We start from the raw sequence: 11,989 nt of genomic DNA, 5'->3' as shown, positions 1-11,989 counted from the left end.
ACGTGGCAAGAGTTGCTTCCAGAATCATTTATAGTTAAAAAATCATGTTCGGCACAGGTAAGTGAGATATTTTCGTAGTCTTGCTTTCAAGTTTTCAAGTTTTCAAGTCTCTCTCTATTTGGCAACAGCAGCGATGCAAGAAGCCGACGCATCACAACAACGGCCATCGAAGTCTCTGACTGATCGAGTAAAGACGAACTGTTTGTCCATGGTAGTCACGTGCCAAGAAGGGTTTAGCTATGTCAAAGCCTTCTTTGTTGGCCAGGTACGTATACTATAGACTAGACGACCTCGTTTTGATTTTGTAATCGGTCTTGACTCTTGAATCAGTGATCACATGAGTTACTTAGTTGATTGACTTCATGTTACTATATATCTTTTTTTTGGGTTTGAAAGACGAAGAAGTTGACGGCGAAGAACGAGAAGGAAGCTACGGAGGCTCATCTAACGGAGACAAAGATGCAAGTTAACGCAACCGATGAAGCTGAGAATGCCAAGAAGAGACTTCATCAATCTTCTTAATTAATGGTTTTTTTTAACATATATAATAAGGGAGCTTATACTTTATTAAGTAGCCAACCACAAATATCTGTATTTTTTTTTTCAACTGTTTTTCTTACTAATTATAAATGTTATTTGAATATGGATTTTTAATCTATAATTCTTTTCTCAAAAGATAAAGCGGACCATTTTTCATTGTTATTATAGGAAATACATAAAAGTGAGTTCATACAAAAACAGAGTGATGAGTTCAATCTCAGGTTTGTTCCTCAACAGTCAACAATAGTACTCCAAAACACATTTAGTTTACTTTATTACTAAGCCAATTAAGCTACACGTTTTCGAGAAAAGATTAAAATTGTACATTTGACACAACTATCCCTTTTAGTAGTTATCTATGTTTGGAAAAATGGTGGCTCATTCCACAACATGACAACATTAATCACATGTTTCCACGAGAAGGGAGTAACTTGAATAAACATTTGTTCAACAAAGGAATCTTTTCAAAGTGAAAAATGTGGTTTCTAATGCGGTAGAGATGTATTGTATAGAGCATTCCTGCTAACGTGACCGTAGAGAACGAGATCAACGTCAATATCCAGAAATCCTGAAACCAATTAGTCCTAGTAAACGTTAGTTTTGCATACACAATTCACATTTTTATAACATTTCACGTTGCTGCTAGTATTCAATTCTTACAAAATTTAACTGAAAATGTACACTGGAATAGTTACCTTTGGATTGGAGACAACGATACCCAATAGATAGGCCATCAAGTCAAGAGCCGACTGCAATGAGTTCTGAACACCTCCAACCACACAACGGTCTGATTCTGAAACGAGATCCTAACATGACCAAAACACATTACTTAAGGACTTAGGTTCTTTGTGTTTGGAAAAACATACGTACTATATATGGTACAATCCTAAAGAAAATGTAAACATACCTGCATTTGTTGGATGACAGCAAGATCAAACATCCACAAGCCAAGCCTTGAAGCAGCAACTCCAGCCATTAGCATGTAAGATGCTATTTTATCCTTTTTAACCCAAATCGATCCAACGCAGACCAAAAGACAACTCCACCGCAAACAAGAACCCTACTTTTTATGTCTCATATAAACTTGATTCTTAATTTACTCAGGTTCCATAACATGGTCAACTTCTACTAGATTGATATAGTATACACCTAACAATGATAGTCAAAAAAGATTCTTATAAGTTATAAGTTATAACCAATCAGATGAATCAAAATGCAGTCCATATAAGTATTTCATATTAGACTATCAGTTTCAAGTTAAATTACCTGCGACCAGAAGGACCAGAGACCGGTTCTCAGCGTCGAAAGGCGTGATTGCATTAGAGGATACATGAATGTAGCCGCTAGTCCAACCATTGCACTTATTCCCCTGCCTATACCGATGATATATGTAGGTATCCCTTCCCACTGCAATGTAGCCGTCATCAATGTTCCAAAGCTGTGTCAAAATGGTACATAGAAGATATATTCAACAATTATCAACTCGAGTGGAAGGAAATGCATGTTCCATCTCAGGACTCTAAATCATAAAGAGGAAGAGAAATGGACCTGAGGACGGTGAAGAACAAGAGTGCTAGAGAAACTCCGGGAAGTACAACTTCTTGACTGAAATATATTCTCCAAGCACCAACAAAAGAGGAGTTAGATATTCTATCCACAATCTTCAGGATCCCGGTTCTACATTGTGGGGGGCATTGAGAGCCCTCCTCTGTTCTCAGAACAGTAGATATAGCAACAGGTGTATCAGTTTCTTCTACTGGATCTGTCCGGGAACGCAAGATCCGTCTCTCATTGCTTCTTGCTATTGCAGGAACACCACTATACACAGAAATGAAGAGCCAATATTCAAGCCAAGCGGTTATAGTAGCCCAAGCTGCAAAATTGATCGCTGACGCCTTAAGAGAGACAAAACTGATGATCAAACCGGTAATGACTGGAGACAGTAGCTTTGAGCTCAAATCAATGCCTCTAATGACAGAGTTCAATCTTGTCAGTACAGCTGGTGGATGACCTTCCGACATAACCACAGCCCTGTTGGTTGCCAAAAGAGCCAAAGTAAACTCACTATAAAGATTGATTTCAAGTGTGCATATATATACAGTCTGAACATTTTACCAGTCTCGTTCTATCAAAATGGTGCCAGCAAGAGTTGAAAGCACTCCAATGGCGCCAGCAACATTCGTTAACACAACCAAGATTGCAAACACCAGGAAATTCTGAGACTTGAGATCAGAAACTAGCAACAACTTGACGACTGCACCACCAGCAATGGTGTAGGAGAGGTTCTGGAAAAGGAGCCAGAGTCTTAGAACTTTAACGTAGTCCATTCCTTCGACCCATTGCCCCACAAATGGACCAAAGATTGCAGTAGAACCAGATTCTATTGCTCCATAAATAGCCGCAAGAAGCAGAGAGTTTGGCCACAAGTGGATCATATACAAAGCAACAGAGAATTCCCATGTTCTGCATCAGAATAACCAAGAAACTCATATACAACTCATCTTAACACTATGAAGTAAGTTTTCTTCTATTTGCTTATAAACCAACTCTCCACTCATCCAAGATTCTAAATCAATTTAAGAAACCCATAATAATATTTAACAACGAAGTTATGTTTTAAAGTGAAACCAATCCACCCTTTCTAGCTTCTTGAATTGTAGAACGTAAGAAACAACAAAAAGAATATAAATGTGTTTGGAGATAATAAACGAACCTGGCACTCCATCTGGCAAGAAAATATCCAACGTAGAGAGAGTACACAAAACGGCGTCGTAAGGTAGGTTGGTTTTGTGGCTGTGCTTCTTCCTCTTCTTCTCCTTCACGTTGCTGTTCTTCCTCTTGAACAACTCTCAATTCTGTCTCATTCTCCATCTTTTGCTGAAAACTCAGATTTAACATCGATCAAACGATTCAGTATTCATTTGTATATCGAATTCTCAATGAAACATGACATCTGTTGTTATATTAGCGTTTTTTTTATAGACATCATATTGCATGAGCGTTACTATGTGACAACAAAGTCCTTCATCGAGAATTCCGATAAATATGAATAATCATATAAACCATTATCAATCTAGAAAACAAAAAACAATAATCTAGGAGTAAATTAATCGGAAAATTCTCAAAAAAAGAAAGTGATTCATCAACTGACGCTAGAAAGTGAGAAACAAAAACCTTGTTTATGCGCCGTAGAGGAGATTGGAGAATGAATGAACGAACGAAAATAGAATCCAAGAAACTCAGAATTACTTTTTACTCTAGGCAGGGCAGTCTTATTGGTGATATTCAAAAGGTATGAGGATTTATATTCCCACTATGACACTAGTGTTAAAAGAGAGTACTAGTAGAATCAATGAGTGATGGTCGAAGAAGGAAAAGAGAATTTGTGGGAATATATTTTTGAATTCGTGTGTAAAGTGAACATGAATTATGGTTTAGATTTTGAGATTAGTTTTAAGAAACAAACCAGTCTGATGCTCTAAGTAGAGAGTTTGAGAAGGAACATGTTACAATTCTTCTATTTCACTATTCATCTGATTAATCCGTTCTTTTCGATGCAGAATGCCAAAAATACTATGATTTTGAGATTCAAATATGTGTTAACAAACAAAAGAAACACACCTAAAGCCTGCAGGTCCAAGTCCTTGTCTAAATCATCAGATAATGTAAGTTGTACAAACTACTTATTGAACTAAAATGGATTTAAGCAATAAGGTATAGCAGGTCATAAATGAAGCTTCTCATGAACTTTTTCTCCTTGATACTAGTTGAAGAACCCTTCTGACATTGTTTACTTTGGAAAATTAGAGTGTGACAAAACAATACCTTAAACCCCCTTTTCATTGCTAGAATCATACAATATCAGCAAAGGTTTTCACCAAGATACAAAAAGAAAACCGAAAATCTGAGTAATAGAGCTACAAAATGATTAGCAAGCATCAAAAGACTTAGCGCTGATACAAGATATATAGTGCATTGCTGGAACTTGGAACATCCAAGCTTGAGACAAAACTGAACAAAAACAAGCTCTTTCCATCAGGGTATGCTAATCAGACTCTGAATCTGAATCACTTGCGTTGTAACCTGAGAAATCAGAAAAGAAAAAAATCAAAGTTTGTAATCCAAATCCCCAAAAAGGATCAATTGATAAACTAATTTGACAAGTAATATTGAAAGAAAAAGAAAAAAGACCTGGTCGTTTATCTTTCACTTTCCACACAGAAGAACGAACTCTTGATGCTTTTGTAATCCAAAGTTTCCCCTAATGATGACAAGAAACAGAGAATTAAATTTCAAAAAAAGGTCAAAAAGGAATAAACTTGCAAAATCAAACTCATCAATTAGAGATTACTAATCAACCAAAGTATAAAAACCTAAACTTTGGAACGATGAGAGTACAAAAAGGGATAAAGAAAAAACCTTTTTAGCATCCTTAGGGATGCCATAGCCAGAGTTATACATCTGACCCAGTAAAACCTGCATGGTGATGTTCCCAGCTTTAGCCTCCTCAAGTGTGTCTTTGAACCACCGCTTCGCACAATCAGAGACCACCGTGGACAGCGGAACGAAGCGGCGGCTACTATCGCTGGTGGTGGCGGGTGAGGAATCTTTGACGGGACTGTCCATGGAGGTGATGGGTCGGATCGGTTTTGAGGATTTGATGAATCCAGCTGCTGTAGCGGCTACCCCTCTTAGCCCTGTTTTGATGGGAATTGATTTTCCCATAAACAAAAATATATAAAAAAAGGAAGAAGTTTGGATTTGTGATTTTCTTCTCAAACTCTCCTTTGTTTGGTTTTTGGGTAGAGAATATTCTTCTTCCTACAGCGGAGTTGATTAACGTGGTTTGGTACCGGTTTGGTCAGGTTTATAAAATTAATTTCATGTTCGGTTTGATTTTGGTTTTTCTGATACCAACGGCGTCCGATACATAGTATTCACACACTCGTAAGCTTTCAAGAATATACGTTTCTAAATTTAGATAGATTTTCAGTTCTACAGATGTCACAACTGTATTCCAAGATTAGATATTCGTATTTTATGCTTCTTACAGGACAATATAGATCCAAATACTGAAATACACACATACTGATTGAGGACACATTACATAGGGAACTAAAAGAATGTTCTATTGAGAAAAAAGAATATAAGAAAATAAAACATCACAGAGCTTTTTGTAACGCTAATGTAAATTCCGCAACTTACTTACAAGTTACAACATGCACGCACAAACCTATAAAACAGTATACAATATACATACATACACATAATATATGAGCGATGAGATGACAGTACCGCATTTTGATGTTGTTGTTATATGTCTTGAAATAGAAATTGTATAACCTACCTGACTCCAAGCGCTTGCGCACTCATCATGAAACAAGAACTGACACAGCGGAAAAGCCAACGATCTTGGATCTAAGAATCACTCCAACTATCTGAATCTTCGTCCTCATCGCTTCCAGCCATTGCCTGCACCCGTGTCATAGGGGTTAGGAATAAGGATGTGTCATGTTTGTGCGTAAAGATAAAAAGTGAAATCTTAAATTGGTCTAGGATCAGGCTTATAACTCAATGTTTCCACTTATGAAACTACTTTGGGATCCAATGTAGGACTACATTCCTGACTTTCTTTTTGACTCATGTAAACATCGACATGCTTTGACATGATGCCTCTAGCTCTAGGATTAGTAAGATAAAAAAAAAAACTAGAGAACGTTTACTATTTCAAAAGGAAGCTGAAAGAGAGAACGAACCTGGCGTATTGTGTTAGCTTTCTCTAAGATTGCAGCTACCCTTATATTCGTTTTAGGACCAGTTTGGATGCTGGGTCGTGTAACTGCTGCAGGCTTCAGATTGACGGACTGCATAGACAAAATAGGGTCAAAAACCTCCAATCTCAAACTCTGTTAACAAGCTTAGATATTGCATTTGGAATTTTACATTATCAATACAGTACCCTTTAGACCTACTGCATTAGCCGGAGGCGAATGATACAAATTACGACAATCAACCACAAATAAAGAGGACGGAAAGGACTGTGTAAGAATAAAAACAATGTTGCTACCTTATTTCGAATTTGCGCAAGCAATGAATCTTTGTCGTCTTGCTTTGATTTAATTGGTGGGTGGACCATCTCAGAGACTTTCTTCATCTGCCAAATCATCAGGACAAGCGATTAGAGTCAAAATTTTAGCATAGGCATGGTATTGCAGATGGGATGTAATTATTACTGTGCGTCTGTCATGAGCTGCAACGGCATCAACAAGCGGACTTCTTGGCCGAGGAAGCCGAACCATAGGGACTACTTCTGGCTTATCTGTGTCCAAGGTAGGTGCAACAGAGAACGCGTTGACAGGCCACATAGCATCTCCCACTACACTAGGAATTATCTTCTGAACTGACGTGTGTGATGCTTCAGCTGTATCTGTATTTGAAGCATCAGGAACCCAATGACTCTTATCTTCCACTTTAGTTGATTGAGTTGGTGTCAGGGCTTCGGTTTCAGGGCAATGCTGATCATCGCTTGAGCTTTGTGACACATGCACATCTGTATCGTTCTTGATATCTTCGTATTTTGTCGATAAATCCTGAGGCAGCTGCAATAAAGGCTCTTGTGAATAAACGAGCTCATGGTTCTGAGTTGCATGATGATCCAAAAGATTGTTCACTTCAGAACCAAAATCGTCAAGAAGTCCCTGATTAGGCATTGTAGGGAGCTCGGAACTGTCATATTGACTATTCAAATCAGTGCCAATGCTTGGGAACTGAATGGAGGATTGCAATGGGATTTCTGATGCATTGTTCACAAACCCTCCGGTATGTTTTTCTGATTCGTCACTTCCTAAAGATATAGACATCTCTGGTGATTTAGACCCAATTTGAACGTCCAAGCTAGAACCACTGAGTGGAACCACCGATGGAGAGGTTTCGACTGATTCACCCATGAAGGTAGGAAAAGAATGTGGAACCTTTCCAATACGCCATTGCATAGGAGGAAGGGGTGGCAGAGGAGGCATGTCCTCCTGGTTGGGTGGAGTAGTCTCGGGGATCAAGCCAAAGCTAGGAAAAGTAGGCTCCAGATTCAATTCTTGGTTAGGTCTGTTCAATTCTATACCTGCAGATTGTGGTGCATATTCTAAACCAGCTGATTGTGGTACAAACTTTAAACCTCCGAAAACATTTGACTGCAGAAATTCCTCATCTGCAACTGTATGGCTTGCACAAGGTGTTTGCTCTCTTACTGTCTGCTCAATAGCCTCACTCTCTATAAGGTTCAGATTATTCGCTGGCGAGGAATCTATACAATTATCAACAAGAATGCTCTCACCAGGATAACTGGTTTCTGTGTCTCCGTCCCTCTGATCGTGAGATGGCTTGGGACTTATAGATTCAAAACTTGCCAGGTCACTGTTGTCTAGGGCAGTACTCAGACCTTCTGAAGACACTTCCAGTGGGCTTTTCTGCTTTTTTATCTCTGACTCTAGATTATTGTCTGCTGGTAGTGCCTCGTCAGACTCTACAACTGTATCTTGGCAAATCTCTCCAGCTTCAGAAGACGAACGATAAATATTAGTCGAAATCCAAGGCAGAGAACCATTCAAACTAGTAGATGACAGGCTAACGGCATTGTTAACACCACCACTGGAAGTGTCGCTGTCGTTATCAGACACGGCAAGATCTATGGTCGGGGCAATGTCTGTAGTTGCATTGTCCAGCCCTGAAAGGTCATGAAAATCTTCAACAGAGCCATCACTTTTGCTACAAGTAGGTGAAGCATCTCCCACCAATTTCTCTCCGCCCGAGTTAAAATCAGAAGTCATCTTACTATTGACTTCAGCAGGCATAGACATTCCATTCTCTAGTGTGTCTTCATGGGACTCTGATACAGATACATCAGCCGTGTTCTCAAATGCACATGATTGTTCACTAGAGATCTCAGCAACTGAATTTTGAGAACCAACATCAGCAACTGAAGTTTGAGAACCAATATCGACAACTGAATTTTGAGAATCAAGGTCGGCAACTACATTAGTCACTGTAACACAATCAGTTTCATCACCCGGAGCATCTTTTAAATGAATTTCATCAACTGTACTTGGACCACAAACTTTATAGGGCATATCAGGTGAAACTTCCATTCCCATTCCAGCTGAGTAAGGTAATAGCTTTCCTGTTAGGCTACTACTATCATTGCCTTCAGGATCGCTGCCCGAGTTTGCTACAACTTTAGAAGAAGCAACTGTAAAGTTTGTCTCAATATCATTATCACCGAAAGGTAACATTTCACCTTTTTGAGTATCAACAAAAACTTGAGGACTAGAGCCTGAGTTTACTAAATCTGAAGAATGATCAACCATATAGTTCTTCTCAATGGTGGTATCGCATCTGTTTCCTTCAGAAGTTGAACAAATTGACGAAGTTTCAGAAAGGAAGTTAGAGTTTTTAGCATCAAAAGATGCACACGATCTTGAAGAATCGATTGAATCCACCTTGCTTTCATCATTGCCTCCCTTAATTAGATCAGGCCTAACAAGTTCTGGAGAAGTTTCAACGACTACTGGTGCTAACGATTGAACAGTCAGTGGACATGATTCATCATTCTGAGAGACTGGCCTTGGACTTGAACATATATCTTTCGATCTTAATGATGTCTGGCCATCTATATTGCTGCTACTAACTGATTCCTGAACATTAAAATCATGAGACACTTTGCTGGCTTCAGGAGTTACAAGGGACATGGAGTCAACCAGCTCACTCTTAAAATTAGAAGTCGAAGTTAAACATCCAGAAAGTTTCTCTCCATCAGATTGATCATCAATGGATACGCTTGCAGTGTCCGAGTAAGAATAACTAGTGCTCCGTTTCCCAACTGAGCTTCGCCCATTTTCTGACACTGGTGTGTTTCCATTTGAATGAAAAAATGAAAATTGAGGTGGGTCCTCCACCCTTTCTTCATCCGCATCAGAATAAGTATGATGGTTCCCATCCTTCAAAGCATCTGATCTATTCTTAGGTCTATACTCATCGTCTGTTTCTGTTTCCGACTCCATGGTGGCTGGTGCGTCCACATAATTGTCAGCCTCACTGGTTAAATCTTCAGAATAACTCCTCTGTTGAAAAAATCCTGGCTTCTCGTTCAAATTAGTTTGTGAATCCTTTATAAAAGTTGTACCAGGGACTTCACTGTAAGTAGATTCAGGCACTGTCTCTATATCTCTTTCAATAAATCCCCCATTTAAGTTAATATTTGCCACATTTTCCTGCTCCCTTGGTAATGAAACCTCTGCGCTGCTTCCTCCGTGAGACTTCTCCATAGCATCCGCCATACTGATTTCAGGTATATCGGTTACTATATCTCTAGTACTATCCATATTCCATGTCAACAGTCCAGGGTTTTGAGTGATTACTTCATAACTTATTTTACTATCTACACGTGTCTGAACAAATTTCTCCATGTAGCTTTCCCCTGATTTTGAAATAAGGGAACACCCATCTAGCTTTCTAGTTTTCAACTTCACAACGCGCGCTGGATCTGAATGATGAGTCTCTAAATGCTCCTCCAAAAACAATTCATGCAATCTGTGCCAGTTGAATGATTTGAAGCAGCCATTGTCACTCAAAGTCAAATACCAATATGGGAACTTAGGGAATTATGAAAAACATACAATACATCAAATAGATCATACTCACTTGGCATGTGATGATAGAGCATTTTCAGGTGTTCCTCCATTCCTCCATTGAGATGCTCTTCTCTACAACAGATTAAAAGGAAAAACTATGAGAAGTACGGAGAGGAGAGGAAGATATAATTACACATTCAAAACACCATGAGCTTAAGCATCCTCATTGGACCTGTCTTGTTTAATGGTACGCTAGACAAGAACATATAAGAGAGAACCTACTATTCAGAAAATCTACCATGCTTCTTTTTTCCTACTTCTAAAGCCTAAACTAAAACTACGTTTTGTCTACCATGTAACAGAAAAGTAGACAAGAACATATGAGAAGCTCCCTCATTCAGCAGTACTACTACCTTTGCTTTCTGTGATTTCTTCTCTCTCTGAATATCATCCCATGATTCTTCATATGAAGACGTTTCGAGCCTAACAAATGATGGATCGGTGTAGCGTTTCAAGCATGCTCCAGCTCCCGAGATATCAAATCTAATCAAACCCATCAAAAGATGTTACATCCTCAGCTCTCACAAACTACTAGTCCAGAAGAAATATTAGCAGAAAAGGTAAATCATACTTGTCCAGAAGAAATAGCCTAGGGGGACCTCTGCATTCCTCATAAGAGTCCATCACACAACGGGGCAAGTCACCACGTGTAACCACACTCTGTTCCAATTGTAGATTTGGATGCCATTCCACACCTGAAATAGAGTCATAGAGCCATCTTGAAATAATCCAACATCATAGTAAGCGGACCAGATCATGAATATTCATAGCAACACCAATTCTCTGACCTTTATTAGAGAAAAATGGTGAATGATCGGTCTGACATAGTAATGCCTTCTCTATCGAAGGGAACTCTGCTTCCAGCTGCTGTACACGAGCCATTAGACCATGGCTTCTAGAAGCAGTTGCCATCACTTCTTCGTGCAAGTCATGGAACATCTCAGCAGCAAACCTTCATCACAAATCACATGGATTTCAAGTCAATTTCATCGAAATTAAAAAAAAACCATAGCTACTAAATCTAGATTAGTAAAAATTGTAGCTTTAAACTCGTGGGTCAAAAAACAATAGATTCGGAAACCTCAGAATTTGCCGCGATTAGAAGTCAAATAAATAAATTACGATTAGAGAAAACATACTCGGCGAGATCACCGAGTTGACGCAAAATGCCAACGAGACCAGCCATGGCGACTCCTTCGAGCAGAGCTTCGGGGTCATCTTTATCAGCAGCTTGGTACAGATCCGGATCTGCTAATCCGTACTCGTTACGAGACTGGTACCTCGTCAACGGCATTGTTTGAGCTCTCTGATCAGCTCCCTAGTTAACTTTGTTCAATTTCAAAAGGGAAAAACTTTACAAGGAAGAAAGACTACAAAAGCTCCTCTGTCTTCATTGAATTAGTGACCGACCACATTAGAAATGTGACGACATCACTAGCTGTAAACTAAAAAACGGACTTTCTGTGGTTTCGAGACGGCGGATATAGGTAGGGGCAAAGAGAGAGAGAGAGAGAGAGAACCTCAACGCTTAATTCTTTTAGAAAATTGAGAAATTGCCTAAAAATACATTTTTTTCCTTTTTCACTCAGCCTAAAATACTTAAAAATGGTTACTTTTTAAAAAGTTCTTTATCAAACCAAACATTGTTTCAATAAAACCCTGCATTTAAGACCAGCGACCCCTCGGGAACCTGTTTTTTTTCCAGCACTAGGCTGCGCGACTGAGTTTTGGTTCATGGACTTCATAATTGACATGTCTAATTGTGA

General features: G+C 39.0%; 4 protein-coding genes across 5 annotated transcripts; 1 reads left to right on the top strand and 3 right to left on the bottom strand.

The window, feature by feature from the left end:
* The first annotated feature begins 77 nt into the window (after nt 1-77).
* Nucleotides 78-647, top strand: LOC17887932. The gene is made up of 2 exons (XM_006295272.2): nt 78-265; nt 397-647. The coding sequence occupies exons 1-2, from the start codon at nt 134-136 to the stop codon at nt 520-522; spliced, it is 258 nt and encodes an 85-aa protein (XP_006295334.1). The 5' UTR covers nt 78-133; the 3' UTR covers nt 523-647.
* A 254-nt stretch (nt 648-901) lies between these two features.
* Nucleotides 902-3,777, bottom strand: LOC17890185 (solute carrier family 40 member 1). Of its 2 annotated transcripts, XM_023784425.1 has the most exons (8): nt 3,715-3,777; nt 3,254-3,417; nt 2,656-3,003; nt 2,089-2,571; nt 1,807-1,978; nt 1,448-1,585; nt 1,236-1,346; nt 902-1,108 (listed from the first exon to the last, which is right to left on the bottom strand). In XM_023784425.1, the coding sequence occupies exons 2-8, from the start codon at nt 3,409-3,411 to the stop codon at nt 944-946; spliced, it is 1,575 nt and encodes a 524-aa protein (XP_023640193.1). In that variant the 5' UTR covers nt 3,412-3,417; nt 3,715-3,777; the 3' UTR covers nt 902-943. The 2 variants fall into 2 exon arrangements, with proteins under 2 accessions (XP_023640193.1, XP_023640192.1); XM_023784424.1 differs by lacking the exon at nt 3,715-3,777 and having other exon boundaries at nt 3,254-3,504.
* Nucleotides 3,778-4,362: 585 nt separating this feature from the next.
* On the bottom strand, nt 4,363-5,317 carry LOC17888541. The gene is made up of 3 exons (XM_006295146.2): nt 4,960-5,317; nt 4,732-4,801; nt 4,363-4,623 (listed from the first exon to the last, which is right to left on the bottom strand). The coding sequence occupies exons 1-3, from the start codon at nt 5,263-5,265 to the stop codon at nt 4,586-4,588; spliced, it is 414 nt and encodes a 137-aa protein (XP_006295208.1). The 5' UTR covers nt 5,266-5,317; the 3' UTR covers nt 4,363-4,585.
* Nucleotides 5,318-5,602: 285 nt separating this feature from the next.
* LOC17887887 (protein SCAR2) lies at nt 5,603-11,743 on the bottom strand. The gene is made up of 9 exons (XM_006293499.2): nt 11,363-11,743; nt 11,012-11,175; nt 10,795-10,918; nt 10,577-10,706; nt 10,234-10,295; nt 6,774-10,122; nt 6,608-6,694; nt 6,297-6,404; nt 5,603-6,012 (listed from the first exon to the last, which is right to left on the bottom strand). The coding sequence occupies exons 1-9, from the start codon at nt 11,515-11,517 to the stop codon at nt 5,959-5,961; spliced, it is 4,233 nt and encodes a 1,410-aa protein (XP_006293561.1). The 5' UTR covers nt 11,518-11,743; the 3' UTR covers nt 5,603-5,958.
* Between the last annotated feature and the right edge of the window lie 246 nt (nt 11,744-11,989).

Source organism: Capsella rubella, unplaced genomic scaffold (assembly GCF_000375325.1).
Source record: "Capsella rubella cultivar Monte Gargano unplaced genomic scaffold, Caprub1_0 scaffold_4, whole genome shotgun sequence".
NCBI classification, from domain to species: domain Eukaryota; kingdom Viridiplantae; phylum Streptophyta; class Magnoliopsida; order Brassicales; family Brassicaceae; genus Capsella; species Capsella rubella.
The sequence above is the reverse complement of the archived record's forward strand: the minus strand, read 5'-3'. Positions and strand labels throughout refer to the sequence as shown.

Excerpts from the sequence above, each read along its gene's own strand:
- LOC17887932 (XM_006295272.2), top strand. The coding sequence starts at position 134 with ATGCAAGAAGCCGACGCATCACAACAACGGCCATCGAAGTCTCTGACT. Across the intron at positions 266-396 it reads AAGCCTTCTTTGTTGGCCAG|ACGAAGAAGTTGACGGCGAA; the intron begins GTACGTATACTA and ends TGGGTTTGAAAG.
- LOC17890185 (XM_023784424.1), bottom strand. The coding sequence starts at position 3,438 with ATGTTAAATCTGAGTTTTCAGCAAAAGATGGAGAATGAGACAGAATTG. Across the intron at positions 3,004-3,253 it reads CTTGCCAGATGGAGTGCCAG|AACATGGGAATTCTCTGTTG; the intron begins GTTCGTTTATTA and ends ATTCTGATGCAG. Across the intron at positions 1,979-2,088 it reads TTGTTCTTCACCGTCCTCAG|CTTTGGAACATTGATGACGG; the intron begins GTCCATTTCTCT and ends ATTTTGACACAG.
- LOC17888541 (XM_006295146.2), bottom strand. The coding sequence starts at position 5,265 with ATGGGAAAATCAATTCCCATCAAAACAGGGCTAAGAGGGGTAGCCGCT. Across the intron at positions 4,802-4,959 it reads TCCCTAAGGATGCTAAAAAG|GGGAAACTTTGGATTACAAA; the intron begins GTTTTTTCTTTA and ends TGTCATCATTAG. Across the intron at positions 4,624-4,731 it reads AGTGAAAGATAAACGACCAG|GTTACAACGCAAGTGATTCA; the intron begins GTCTTTTTTCTT and ends CTGATTTCTCAG.
- LOC17887887 (XM_006293499.2), bottom strand. The coding sequence starts at position 11,517 with ATGCCGTTGACGAGGTACCAGTCTCGTAACGAGTACGGATTAGCAGAT. Across the intron at positions 11,176-11,362 it reads CAACTCGGTGATCTCGCCGA|GTTTGCTGCTGAGATGTTCC; the intron begins GTATGTTTTCTC and ends TTTGTGATGAAG. Across the intron at positions 10,919-11,011 it reads ACCATTTTTCTCTAATAAAG|GTGTGGAATGGCATCCAAAT; the intron begins GTCAGAGAATTG and ends ACTCTATTTCAG.